This window comes from Diadema setosum, chromosome 22 (assembly GCF_964275005.1).
Source record: "Diadema setosum chromosome 22, eeDiaSeto1, whole genome shotgun sequence".
In the NCBI taxonomy this organism is placed as follows: domain Eukaryota; kingdom Metazoa; phylum Echinodermata; class Echinoidea; order Diadematoida; family Diadematidae; genus Diadema; species Diadema setosum.
Window position 1 is genome coordinate 19195698 of NC_092706.1, and position 14926 is coordinate 19210623.

Sequence of the window (14926 nt, forward strand, 5' to 3'; positions counted from 1 at the left end):
GGATACACATGTATCTTTTTTTTTTTTTTTTTTTTTTTTTTTTCATTTACGCTCTTCATTTGTAAACCAATCATAACAACACCAGTGCATCAAATTGAAGTGTTGTTTGTTACAGTTGCTGTAATGTGCATGGTTACAGAACACTGTACAGAATAAGCACTCAAGCATTCTAGGCGAAGAGTCGCAGTGTTAGAGCACAATTTTATTCGTATCCATGACAACTGACATTGATATAATATAAGTGATGACTTCTTACACTAATGCATCGGGCACATGGAAATGAATGTACAAACAGGGCCTTACATGGCAATGTACATCTAGCATATTTCATAATTTGTTCCATGACAACAACGAAAAATCCAAATGCTGTTACTCACTTTCTCTGTACAAAGAATGAGGATGGGACATTTAAAAAAAATCTTCAGATTCCCAACCATTTTTCTCATAAAGCACTTCACAATGCACCAGGAATATTATTTTGCATCACAGAAAGTAGATGTGAAAGAAACTGATCTCGACTGATGCATTTGTAACATGAATAATCACTGATGAGTGTCATTCGCACTCATCTCCACTGCAAGCTGAAGCTCTCAATAATTCTACGAACTTGACTACAAATACTGACATAAGTTTGCCCGGAAGCTGTGTATAGATAATATTGGCCAAAATAGCATAACTGTTTGCATACATCCTGGCAAGCCGAAAGTCTCAGTTTTTTGTTTGTTTGTTTGTTTGTTTGAATCAACCACATATTCTTTCTTGGTACTTGTAATTGAATACAGAGGCAAGAAATGTGAATATTTCAAACTAAACGTTACATTGTTTTCATAACATGGAACTGACAGTAAGCAGTGATGCTTGTGTGTAGCTTTACAACAATATAGGTCTCTTGAAACTTATAATGATTAAATGTATTTCAGTATATCTATGGACAGTATGATAATGTTTATCTAAAATTAAATGTCATTTCTAGTGTGAGAAAATGTAAAAATACTGTAAAGCATTATATGCACTCAGAACAAATTGCATCGCCTGCTAGGAGGGTTTGAAGAATATGACAATTTGAACTAGATCTCGGTAAGTGCTGAATTTGGAATCATGACTGTTTACCAGGATGCTAAAAGAATTTTTTGCGTAAAATGATTTATTCAAATATAAAGCCTGACAATTTCATCTATCAAATATAAAAAACCCAACAAACACAACTAAGCAGCAGTCTGACAAGTCTTGTATATACTAAACCACAGTACTTATAATACTGTTGTCAAATTAGAAACAATTCAGAAGTAAAATATTGCTACAGCCCGTTACATGCCTGTATATGTAAATTCTTGTACTTCCTGCATATCAACAAAAAATAACTTACTTGGGAGAAAATGTATGAATAAGGACAGTGATAAGCAACATCTAACAGTTTGGACTTGGCATGATGTAAAACATACAGCTTACTTCAACACAAGTCTTCTCCGAGACATGAGAAATTACATTGTGGATTGAAATTTGGAGACATCAGGTTTCAAAACACAAAACAACACAGAAGACTGAGAGGGAGGAAAAAATAGAAGATAAACAAGGAGTCCAGATTAAATCTATAAATTTTAGTATGTTATTTCATATCATATTCTCAAAGCAGCAAATGGTTTTAAAGGAAACGCATTTGGCCCTCCTTGTTTTCTTTCATTCCCACTTAAATTTTGAATTTGAGATATGATGCCAATGTAGACACTGCTTACTTCATCGTTTGATTAATATCCAGTAAACATCAAACTGTCAAAATATGCATTGAAAGGGACATATGTGGGGTCAAGCCATAGAGCTACACCTGTATGTAGCTTCATGAAAAAAAAAACATGTAAAATTTTTATCAGTGCACAATGAAAGCTGTCCTGCTTGTAAATTTAACCAGCTGTGTCAAATACAATCTAGCCATGGAATACACAGCAATATCTAGTTGTCAAACATGGACAGTTTTTACACAAATGAATGAGCAATTATATCCATTCTGACTGTTCCTGCTCTGTTAGTCTCATCATAACAAAACTGCAACAACTTTCTGTAAAGTAATGGGCTTCTGTGTAAATTAGTAGCATATCAATTCTGAATATATCAATAAATTATATGATAATACTATCAAATTGTATTACACTTTTAAAAGACAGTTGCTTTCTGTACCATATACACTGAACAAAGACATAAAAAACAAAAACGCTAAAAGTGAACAAAAACTGCAAACAACTACAAAATATACAGAGCAGAATCATTGATTTGCATAAAATAAGAGGATGAATGTCAGCGGACAGTATACAGATTTGTTACTGGTGTATCAATGCTTGAAATAAATAATATGTCCTTGCAAAATCATCATGTGAACCTTGCCAAGATAACTGTGCCTATCAAGCCACATTGTAGTGCTGTACACTGATTAGAACATAAATGAAACATTTTCCATAACACAACTGCTTGAGAAATTCATTCTTCTATGAAAATCATCTGAAATGTTAAACATTTATTTGATATTATGTAGATTGGCCAGCCTACTTTAGTTTTGAGTGCTCTGTGTGGTGTGGTTGTGTATAGGGGTGTGAGGGTGTGTGTGTGTGTGTGTGTGTGTTAGTGTGTTTATGGTCTCCTTTTTTATGTAGGTTTATTTGTTGCCATTGTATAATATACATTATGATTGTTCTGATATACATTGTATACTTGCCATGTTGTAGTGTTAGTGTGTGAACTTACGTGGTACCTTGGTCTGCTGTCGGTGGTTTCAGTGACTGATCTGAATGTTCACTCAACTGATTATTATGATTTGGAATGTCACTTTACATCATTGGCGGTCGGCCTTTGTGCTGCTGAGTCCCAACTTATTTGTACCTTGCATAGGGCCCCATTCACAAGCCTTGCTTCTTTCGGGGTCCTAAAAAAACATGTAAATGTTTGTATCAGCGATTTGTGTTATCTTGTTATTTATGTTTGGTTTTTGAATAAAATTGAATTGAATTGAATTGAATTGAATTGAAGCATCAACTCTACCTCTCATTTATATATCAAATATGAAGCTAAGCTCTTATCCAACAAAAATGTTTGATGGAGACTTGTAACATTCCTCGCATTCCGGGCTCCTTGACACCATGTTTCCTTGAATATCACCATTTTTTTTTTTCTTGGTAAATTACAATTATAATGAAAAGGCACCTAACTTTTATCAAGAATGACAGTGTGCACTTTACACATAATTAACAAAACCTATAGCAATGCATCAGTACATTTAAGTTTGTTGTGTGTTTGGCATTCCAATAGCACTGGTTAAAGGCATATCACGACAAAAACAAACAAACAAAAATCATACAATTATTGCAAAGAACTGATAACCATGCCAAATTTCAATTCCTATGATTTCATTCGTAAGCATCCTTGATGTTTTTCCTGCAATAAAATTTTATCCACTTCATCAGACTTTTTTTTCACCTTCACTTTACTAATAAGGAATACTAACATGAGCTCGAACTGGACTACAGTAAGATCTAACAGACAATTTTTTTTTTTGTTTTGTACTGTATCAAAATGCAAGAAGAGACATTTCTTGATACCAAATTTTATGGAAGTTGGTACGAGTGCATGGATACCCTTTCCTAATTAAAGTCAATCAAAATTTACTTAATGATATGCTGATAACGTGGACACTATTGACTCTATTAGAGATTTCATTTGAGGTGCAATGCCCCAGGAAAACAAATACTTAATACTACATGGCAGTGCAATAACGTCTCAAGTCCATGACACAGCAGGTACCTTGATGACTACAAAGAAGGTATAGGAAGCCTGTCATGCAGCAAAGGCATATCTCCGCCCACACCTTACTCTTAACTCATTAAAACAACATCAATAACACCAGCAGAGTTTCACTCCCATGTACATCCATACCAACATTTTCTAGCATATGCACCAACAATATACATACAGATATTACACATTAAAATGCTTCATATAGCTATATCATATATCATTTTTCTGTGTATACAAAATTATGCACAGGTTAAGTTCATGATTTATATGTCATAAGCCACATATTGGCAACTCAGATCGTCCACTAACCAACATTCCAAACATCTAGGCATGCACTGGTTTAAGTATGAACAGGCAAACTTAAATGTGAAAACAATGTGAGTTGTGCTATCAACTACTGCCACTACATTAAGGGGGAAAGCAGGTAGGCCTTTCTGGGACATACCTGGAAACATGTGCAGCTGAGAATGCATACCTATGTAGCTGGATTAGTAAATGATATTTTGACTGACTGACTGATTACACATCCTGGCACTTTACGCACTCTTGAATACACATTAAGACAGGGGGAAGCAAGCCTAGCAGCTGACTTGACATCAGAGCCTACCCTGGTCCGGTGAGTTCTGCTCACACTAGGTCTATTTCAATGACAGGATCACGACTAATGCAGAGCAGCACACATCAGGATCTGGCAAGGGAGTAAGATCTTTGCCTGAAAGCACATCACACAGTGGGCATGGTCAAGGATCATCTCCTGGGCCTTGGAAGAAGGGGTCTTTCTGTGCACCCTTTTCTAATTTTAATAAATACACAACCTCAGTATTGTTTGTGTATTCTATTAACTAATAAATTTTTGGGCGAGTCTCCAAAACGATGAATATTTGATGTGTTGGCAGCAAAGAGCGCTGGATTATGTGAGTAACCCTGGCCGATATACCACAATTACATTGACATTATGAAAACAGCTAAGAACACTTTTTACATTTATGCTTGGAGATCAGGAGTTTTATGACTTCAAGGATGGTAATGCAAATTTGGGAAGGATGGGTTTTGTTTTTACTAGCTACACTAACATTGTAGCTCCTTGTGTAAATGTTGCCAGGCACTTACATCACATCAAAATCATCTTGCTCAAAGGCAGAAATTACGATCAGAATCGTATGAAGTGTCTCCCTCCAGCATAATTGCACTACATGACTAATTGCGCTTGCAAGTATATCAATCAAGTCAATCCGGTTGCTTGATTTCAATATATCGTTGGTTATGATGGTTCTTTTTGACTCACAACAGCAGTGAGATACATCACATATTACTGAAAATATGGAAAGATGAATTGTATGATCTCCAAAGATGAAATGATTAGTGATTATGACAGTTCAGTTACATTATAAATCTTGATTACGATTTTTTTTTTTGACTCACAGCAGCTATGAGATATATCATGTATCTGTTAAAATATGAAAAGATTAATTGGTAAGTAGCACATGCACATCCCACACTGCTTACTTTGATATTGGCAATAACCTCTCAAATGATTTCTCTTGCAGTTACAGTGTCATGGGAAGCTTCTGCACACACACACAACATCTGTTGCCTTGGTAACGATACATTCACTGACAGACGTATATATCCATTCCACTATACAGATAAAATACTTCAGCTCTAGACCTCCTGCAAAATGGTCTTTGATGCACAGGCTTGCTCACGTCATTAACATATTGTCACACTAAGACAACATTCTGAGATGGTTGGTTTGAATGCAACACTTCATGTCCTTGTGTAGATAAATCATTTGAATCATACCGCAGATTTTCAGTTTGCTTGTGTTTTGCTTTCTACCTTGGGAGTGAATGGATTCCACACAAGAGAGCTGCCCATATTATCTGATGAAAGCAGTGGGCAGAGTCTACTAATAGCTGCAGAGTACTAAAAGTGACCAACACTCAGTGTGCCATAAAACCTCCCAATGCCTTGGTAAAATACAGCAGCTTACTGAGTGCTTTGGTTAACTTGGAAGAAAGGTTTGCATAAGACACTGTCACCACTACCATCATTCATTCCCCGGCCTCTTGTGCAAACTTGACAACACGGTCTAACCATCAAAGCCACCAAGAAATACTTTTAGAAGTTGAACACATAACTATGTTACTCTGTAATCACAGTCAATGCAATTACCCATGAAGCCCCGAAAAGGTTATTCTGGCTACATAGGGTATAATCTGTACGCTACATACATTCCTAGACTATTGCAAAATAATATCTGTCATAAATATGAACCATTAAACATTGATCACTGATCCATATACTATTTTTGGGGTATGCTGAAATACTCCACAGCAACATGTGTGTGATGCTATAAGGGGCACATCTAGTAGACTCAGTCTGTTCTCCGTGAATAAAGGCAGTCTTCTTCTTAACTGAAATAGGTGTTAAACTTTTGATCTCACTACAAAATACAAATGAGCTTCTACACTAACAGTCATCTTCTTGTTCACTCGAACAGTTCTTGGCTATTTGGAGCCAGAACTTCAGAATTCTCTTTTGTTTTTTCCCCCATGGCACTTGTGTATACAAAGAGAAGAGTCAGTTTATACTAACACATTGTCATTTCATTCTGAAATACTAAATTTTAACCGCAGTTTGGCCACTGACATGCAGAGCAATGCAAATTTGACTAATAATGTGTGCACAGGCAAAGGCTTAAGGGGAAACATCAGATCAAAATTGTTGCCTAAGAATGGCTCCCCTTCACATACACATGACAGTCTAGGAACTAACAAGCGGGACTACGACTATGGTAGACTTTCATTGTGGGAAAAGGTTCTAGGTCCATGGTGAAGAGACTTTTTCCTTTGGTCTATCTCAGCCACTTGCTCGGCACCCACTGCTCCTGCGTCTGGACTCGCGAGATGACCGACTTGAGCTCCATGAACGTTCGCTGCAGGTTGTCGTTGACGATGGTGTAGTCAAAGTAGTGCTGGTACATCGTCTCCATGCGCCTACCAACCTGGATCATGTTCACGAGGTCCTCGTCCTGAAAGGCAAAGCAGAGAAGGAAAACCATCCAAATGATAAGTATATTTTGAGTCTTTTTTTAGAAGCTGGTTATTTGCACTCTCTACCCACTTCCCATCCTCACTCAACCCTCCCGATAACCACCACCTCCTTAAACTGCAATTAAAGACCTAGTAGCGTGGGGAGAAAATTGATCTTCAATCGGGGGGCCCGACTTTTTATTAGGATTGTTTTGTTTTACTTTGTTTTTGGATAAATCAATGCTGAAAAATTATCTATTTACTCAATCCTATTTTTCTTTTTTTTTGGTTATACTATATGTACATAATGCTGTATTTTGATTTAATATTTTTTTCTTCTGTATTGATGCGTTTAGAAACGGCAATATTAAGTGTTATATAAGTGTTATTTATTATTATCATCATCATCATAATTATATCTCAGCCATTGCAAAACTGCTTTCCATCGAATAAACTTTGAAATCCTCTCAGAATTGCATGCTCTTTAACATTTCATAAAGCAGTTTCTAAGTATCTCGCAAAAAATCATAAGCTGAATCCGATACTATACCATCCCTTTAAACTCAGTGGGTACTGTAAAGTCTCCAGCATCACAACATACCATGAAGGGTCTCGTGTGCGTCTTCTCCACGGTCACCATGGCTTTTTGTGACATTCTTGTGGCACGTAAGGAGTCAAGCGAGGGCGGTTTGACGTATATGACGTAAGGCTTCAGTCCAGAGTTCTTTAAGATCTTCAGGGCCTGCAAGAGACAACACATCATTGTCAGTGAAAGGTGAAGCAGATAAACTTTAATGGAAGACAGCACAATTCAAGACACACAAAAGAACAAACAAACACAAGAAAACTCCACTCTGTTCAAATGGCAATTCTGATAACTATGTATGTAAGATATATGTAAGATTTGTCTCAAAAACCTAAGAGATATGCCTACATTCTTTTTTTCTTAAAGAATAGTAGAATTGCATGTTGCAAATAATATCTGAGGTAGTTGTCTCTAGTTATACTGACTCAGCAATAAGCTATGCTGCACAGTATCAGGTATACATAAAATCAAAAGCATTTTATACATAGTTTTATTTGTACTTCAAATTGAACAAGGTCATCCTGAATTAGTTGCATTTCAGTAGATAGCCCAATCAGGATTGTGAATACATTACAATGCTTTGCAATTTTAATAGGTGGTGCAGAGGGTTTCTGTCATCACACAGATCTCAGAAGAAGACGAAATCCTCTTCAATCACCAGCAATGCAGGTGATATAATATTGCAAAAGCAAATGTCTGGGACCTGTATGATTCCCCAAGCAATATCATCCTATCTGAAGTAGTTGGCAATTGCAATATTGTAAATGCAGAATCAAATGTCTGGTACTGAAACGTTTCCCGGAGTAGAGTCCTCCTACCTGTGGATGCACACACAGCAAGCACGTCCGACCCTCATCGACCAGTCTCTTGGTTGCTAGGATACTGGTGCCATAGAGATGACCCTTGTACTCCCCGTACTCGATGAGGCGGTTTTCCTGAATGGCGGTCTCCATGACCTCACGGGAGATGAAGTAATATTCGGTACCGTCTTCTTCCATGATCCGTCGTGGCCTCGAGGTGTCTGCAGTCACGTCACAAAATGAAAACTTTAGCACCATACAGAAAACTTTTATCAGTTGGGATGATAATAATATTTCAGGAGGTTACAGTTCTACCAACCTTTAATCTCTTCAAATGTAAAACTACCTTTGCAAACACTTTCTTTTGCTTGATACTTAGCAACTTGAACCATCAATTAACCAATAAAAATTTCCCATTGCAACTGCTAATCCTTTTGGAAACTATCATCTAACTCATCTTAAATTCCCCACAAATCTTTGAAAGTCAGACAAATTGGTTTGAGATTATATACTTGCTCTCTTTTCTGTCATTGTGAGCTACACTCAGTTTTATTTCCACAAATCTTTAAAAATATCAATTTTTCTCATTGAACTATGTGCATTTCTATGAAGTGCCAAAAAATAAAGACAATTATTTGCACAACACTTTCCATTCATCATGATTGAGCAAAATTAAATCCCACATCACTGGCATTGTGTTTCCATGTTCAACTTCAAGACTTAAAGGGACATTCCAGACGATTTTCATAATTTCACATCATGTAATACATAAACCGACAACTCCATGTATAGATTTGTGGAATTTATTGTGGTTCTTGTGCAGAGAAACAATACTTTGAAAAACCTCAAACAAATTACACTGAACAAGGATGATGACATAGGAGGTTCACATATTTCAGAAATGTAGCAGTGTAATTCCATTACAATACCGCCTGCTTGCGAGTTCACCTGTGTATAATCTACGCATGCCTTCTTCTTTTGTTCTGCTTCCTTGAGCCCCATCTCATGCATTCTTATGGTGACTCTGCCATGTCATCATCCTTGTTCATTGCAATTTGTTCTAAATTTTGAAACTATTCTTATTCTTCATCCCAATTACAATGTATTATAAATTCTGAAACTCTGTCCTCAGTATAACTAATTTATATTTGTTCAAATGTAAAAATCTGAAAATCTAGAGGTCTCCTTTAAACCTTCCATGAATATCATATGAACAACCCACAGAGTGCAGGGAAGATGATATCTATGCTCCTGCTCCAAAATTAATGCATCGCTACCGTATAATTCTTAGACTGCCTATCATAAAACATGGTAGTGGGACATTTATATTCTAATATCAGAGGTGCTGTTTCACCCTCATGCTTCTGCTTGAAAAGAAAAAAACTGATATGACAGGCACTGTAACTTACGGGGGATTGCACTTCCAAAGGTATCAGGATCACAGGCGATCAGTCTCCTCTTTAACTCATTGCGTCCCACGCCAGGTGGACCTATAAGATCAAATATTAATAATAGTTGTACATCAATCTTATCTACATAAAAGCTGTTTACAATTCAACATGTCAGGAAATGTCTTAATTTATAGATTACGAAGAAGAACCAACTTTGGGGCCAACTGAATCATCTTCCTTCCTACATTAACATGCGCAACAAAATTCTATTTGTTCGACATTACTGTATGCACATTTTACAATGCCACTTTGAAAATCTTACAAATAAATTGAATGCAATTTCTGAAACTGAAAGTCAATTCATGAGGTTGATGAAAGGCTGAAAGGAAATAACAATGAGGTGCTTTCTGGTACATGGTTCAAGAGCTATTTGAGGAAACACAGTGACATACATGTACCTAACCACCAGATAATTGTAAGTTTTTTGTATATACATATTGGTGTAAACATAGCAGTAAATATAGGAAATGGACAAAGTCCAATCGAAAAGGATTTGTATTGGATATAATCAATGCATCTAAGCCTTCACTACGTAATCATCGCAATGGCTCCGAGCCTCAACTAATACAAATCAGTACAGTTGTTCTGGGCCCTGACGAAACAATCTATATATATGAGTTATTGGGCCATATCTGAACAACAGCTATATTTGACCTGGACTTTGACTAAACCATAAGTACTATGTGCCTTGTTTATGCTCCCCCTCTTATATCAATGAGGACAATGGGCAAATATATAGTTCTGATAACTTACTTGATTTTAATTAAAAAGTACAATTGAGGATAAAAAAATCTGGCCTTGTTAGAAGACACATTGTAATGGGATGGGTCTAATCTGCATCCTGGAAGCAGTACGTCAGTAGAGCTTTGCATCCAGTGGAAAAGGTGCTCTAAAAATATCAACTATCATTATCATATAAGTCTTCAAGCAATGGACCTGTGCCTCATTTGACCAATGAGTGACATGGGGCCCCTTGTGGCCCTGCACCTCAACTTACCAATAAGCACAATGGGCCTGGGCCTTGATGGACTAGCCTTGTAGAGTGAGACCTCCTCGTAGGTAACCACTTCCTCTGTGTCGTAATCTTTGTGATAATATTTAGATCAGAGAGGCACATGTTATCATTCATAAGGGTATTAGAATTCATCTATAGTTACTGGTATAGCACAAAAACAACCTGTTTTATATGATGATGATGAACAACATTTATCTAGCACAATTTATCTGTCAAAAATATTACAAAAACTTTATGAATTGCATCATACACTCTTCTTCATACGATATACAAATAAATGACAATGCAAACCTTGCTGTAATTCATTTGCTGCGCACATTGATTTACTATCATTAACCAATGATAACTTTTTCAATGTTTATCGTTCATACCATTTATCAATAGTAATTACAGGAAAACAAAATTATGAATCTTCATCACTGTTTAATTCTAAGTTAATTTGAGTTGGTACTTATGGGGGCTGCTACATGCTTTAAAAAAAAATCCATTGTTATTACAACTATTCTTTGTTATTTTTGAAATGTCAAAGGACCTTACAATCATGAACTAACTAAAACTCACTTGATCAAAAATGAACACATATTCACACTTTCCTTTCTCCACATACAGTTTCAATATCAGGGCTCAAACCTAAGTTTGTGTGATGATCTGAGCTAATGCTTGAGAGCATACAGGGTGATTGTGTGACCAATTATTCCAGACAAATTTAGACAATTTATCTCAAAAATACACCACAGTGTCAATTTCAAAACCTTTCCGGAGATACAGCCCTAGGTTGTGTCAGTTTGCCTCCAGAATCCTCACCCCCAGCCAATGTGAATATGAATTCACATTGGGATATATGACAAGCCATGTCTAATCAAACAAGGGTATGAGGGTCTACACCAGTTTAAGACCTGTCTAGGAGCTTTGCAACACTAAGACAATAATCCTACGTCTAGACAGTGTATGTCTAAAGGTATGCTCCCTCTCAAGAAAATTGGAGCAAAAGCTTCATGTACATTTCAAACTCACATATTTAATGACAACGAGAAAATACACTTACAGATACATCACACTTCCATTTTTGTTTTGTTTCTTCTTTACCTTTGACAAGCACACTTGCACACTTACAAAGTAACAGGAAACGTACCTTCGTTCTGTCTGGCCTGGTACATCACTTTCTTGACTTTCCTCTTGTTACTTCTAAAGCTGCTTCTGGCACTTATTCTTACACCTAGAAGAAGAACAAAAATACCATATACAGAATATACTAGTCAAGAAATCTATGTAGACAGAAATTGTATTATGAAAGAGAAATTTGTAAAATGCCCAAGGTATTACAAGTTTTTTTAATTTTTTTTTTTAATGTGCTTTTATACCCATATATGCTCACGCAATAACGCCACATCACAACATGCACATAAGCGATCCCAGGATATTATAGAGAACAAACCTGGTAATCTATACATTCATTTAATACAATTTCACTGACAATCTTTCTCTAGCAAGATATAACTGCACACATGACATGTCTCTGTAAATAACCCTTCCATCATTTGTGCTAGAATGCATACATTCCAATGAAACACTATTATTGTGCTTGTGAGCAACAAATGATTTAAACAAGAGACCACATAGATCAATGTGCAGAAAAATGAATCCATTCACTTAAAAAACAAAACAGAAGACCCTCAGTAAGTGCTCTCAGTTAAGGGACAGCAAGGTGGCTTAGTTGGTAGCATATCTGCCTTTCATTTGAATGGCCCATGTTTGGGTGTGGGTTCAAATCCAGGTGAGTCTTATTGAGCAATGTTGTGTACTTTTATACTCCCCCCCCCCCCCCCCACACACACACATAAAAGATTCCGCTTCATTCATTCATTGCAAAGAGCAGGGTGCATAATGTGGTGGCTACGTGGTTCCCCCTCCCCACAATACAACTGGACCCCAGGGAGACCAGCCAGTGCAGCTGAATATGAGCTATCCTGCCATCTTGTCAGATGGAAATGAAACAAAACATTTTGTCACTTGGATAGGACATGAAAATGGAGGTCTCGTGTGTGAGAGTCACAACCCATGCACGTAAAAGATCCCGCTTCATTCATCCATTGCAAAGAGCAGGATGCATACTACATGTACCTGGTGAAGTGGTCCTAACTCCCCCCCCCCCCCCCCCACAGGTACATACAAGTGGACCCTGTGGAAGACCAGCCAGTGCAGCTGCATATGAGCTATCCAGCCATCTTGCCTGATGGAAAATAAAACAAACAAACAGACAGACACACACACACACACACAAACAAACAAACAAACAATGTACTTACTACTGTTCTTGAATGACAAATCCAGAGAAGTATTGCTCCCTAGATTACCGTTGATGGTGGAACGTTTGTTGGCAAGTCTCCTGTAGCAACAAAATCAGAAATCAAGACAAGAACCAAAGCTATCAGTTATTTGACTGTGACCTGAAAATACTGCATTTCGTTAACAGAAATTTTGTCCTAACCTATCCAGCTTTAGATAGGAGGGTTACTACTACTACACACATGATGAAACACTTACTAAGCTGTACCAAGAGTGTATAGCATTGCCTTGACCTTTGGCATCTCTTATAGCTGCCTGGGAATGAGAGGATAAAAAAATGAGAAAGAGACTCTCCATCCATAGGCATCTCCTGAACCAGAGACTTTCCTGCCTGGCCCCCCAGCAAACTGGAGACTTTTATCGCGGAAAATATTTGCACAACGTTGTGTGCAGGTAGCACACACCACAAGCACGAAACATGATGCTACTTGCAGCTGACGTCCAGGTTCTAAGGTTATGACTGTAGATGTTCTCTCGTCCTATCTTAGCCTTATCTTTATCATATATATGACAAACTTAAGTTGGGTGAGAAAAAGCTAAGTTTGATTAAGCTGGAGAAAATACATTTTTAGGGGAGACATACTCAAACTCAAGCGGGAGAGCGGGAGATTTACAGAAAAATGGCCTAAAGCCCACCACACACTATACAACTCACGACTATACGACTATACAACCTTAAGACCATAAGACCCAGTCGTACGACCTGCTAACGCACACAATACGACCTGACCTTATGAGTACGCTTACGACTGTCCTGTCTTCAGTACCTTTTACAAAAGAGTTTTAAAGCGCATGCAGTGCACACTGCATGCGCTTGCATTTTACTGTATCTTGATCGGCTGAAAGCACACGACCGGTCATGGAAATCAACAAGTCAAATCTCTATGACTGGCGCTAAGACCCAGTCGTCGGACTGGAAACTGGCAAGAGTGGTGACGTCACACTTCCGGTCTTAATGTCGTATGATCGGTCGGATCGTATAGTGTGCTGCGGGTTTGAAAGTGGAGAGTTTGTGTCTCAGTATTGTACAGTATAACATCACTTGACTTGACCCCACTGACCTCTCTTGGAGCTGTCTGCCAGGAATGAGGCCGGCCCTGAGCCCCTTGTCTCCCATCTTCTTAGCCTGCCACCAGTGGGGGTCATCCTGGTCCACGATGTGCAGGATGTCCCCCTTGCGGAATGAGATGCTGGCATCCGGGCACGGATTCAGCTCGTCCTTGTACGGGTCGTAGTCAAAGTGGGCCCGCATTTTGACCTGCAGGGAGAGTGGACGGAGGACAACAGGCACTTAGGAAGATGCTGGGTTGTGAAGTAAAGCCCATTTCACATTAGGATTGCCAGCTCCATTTTGGTGACACAGCCCATTTCATACTAGGATGGCTATCCCATTACATACCAGGATTGCCATCCCCATTCCAGTGCCACATCCCATTTCACACTAGGATTGCCATCCCCATTCAAGTGTCACAGCCCACTTCACACCAGGACTCCCATCCCATTCCAATGCCACAGTGCAGCATATTTCTTCACTAATTTTTGTGATGACTCAGAACTCTGGAGAATATAATGATTATACTAGATTGGGTAAACTAACACCCCTTTCATAAACTCATCCTCCTATTATCCGCATAAGAATAATGCGGACAATTCAATAAAAAATGCGTTCACAAACTCTGAAAATAATCCGCATTATTTTTACGAGCGCCCGTCCTGAAAAAGGCGGATAATCGTCATGGTGACTGCACACCCCCCTTCTGCGGGAAAGACAGGTGACGTTTGACCGCACCCCAGCAATTATCCGCATTATTTGGGTTTGCGTTCATAAACTCAAAATCTGGTCCCGATGCTGCTATTATGCGGATAATAGAAAGGTCGAAATAATGCGCATTATTCTTTCCCCGCTCCGATTT

At 38.1% G+C, this 14926-nt stretch overlaps 2 protein-coding genes across 2 annotated transcripts in view; one reads left to right on the forward strand and one right to left on the reverse strand.

Annotated features, from left to right (window-relative positions):
- LOC140245051 (U6 snRNA-associated Sm-like protein LSm5) overlaps positions 1–14926 on the forward strand; it is a 340876-nt gene that overhangs the window by 25262 nt on the left and 300688 nt on the right. The gene's annotated exons all lie outside the window — the stretch shown is intronic.
- Positions 3044–14926, reverse strand: part of LOC140245637 (MAGUK p55 subfamily member 7-like) — a 97830-nt gene continuing 85947 nt past the window's right edge. Inside the window, exons 10-17 of the mRNA XM_072325199.1 lie at positions 14075–14271; positions 12974–13053; positions 11800–11883; positions 10650–10736; positions 9611–9691; positions 8220–8422; positions 7417–7557; positions 3044–6814 (exon numbers count right to left, since the gene is read on the reverse strand). Coding sequence (XP_072181300.1) covers positions 6638–6814; positions 7417–7557; positions 8220–8422; positions 9611–9691; positions 10650–10736; positions 11800–11883; positions 12974–13053; positions 14075–14271 — 1050 coding nt within the window. The 3' untranslated portion in view covers positions 3044–6637. The remainder of the gene's footprint in view (positions 6815–7416; positions 7558–8219; positions 8423–9610; positions 9692–10649; positions 10737–11799; positions 11884–12973; positions 13054–14074; positions 14272–14926) is intronic.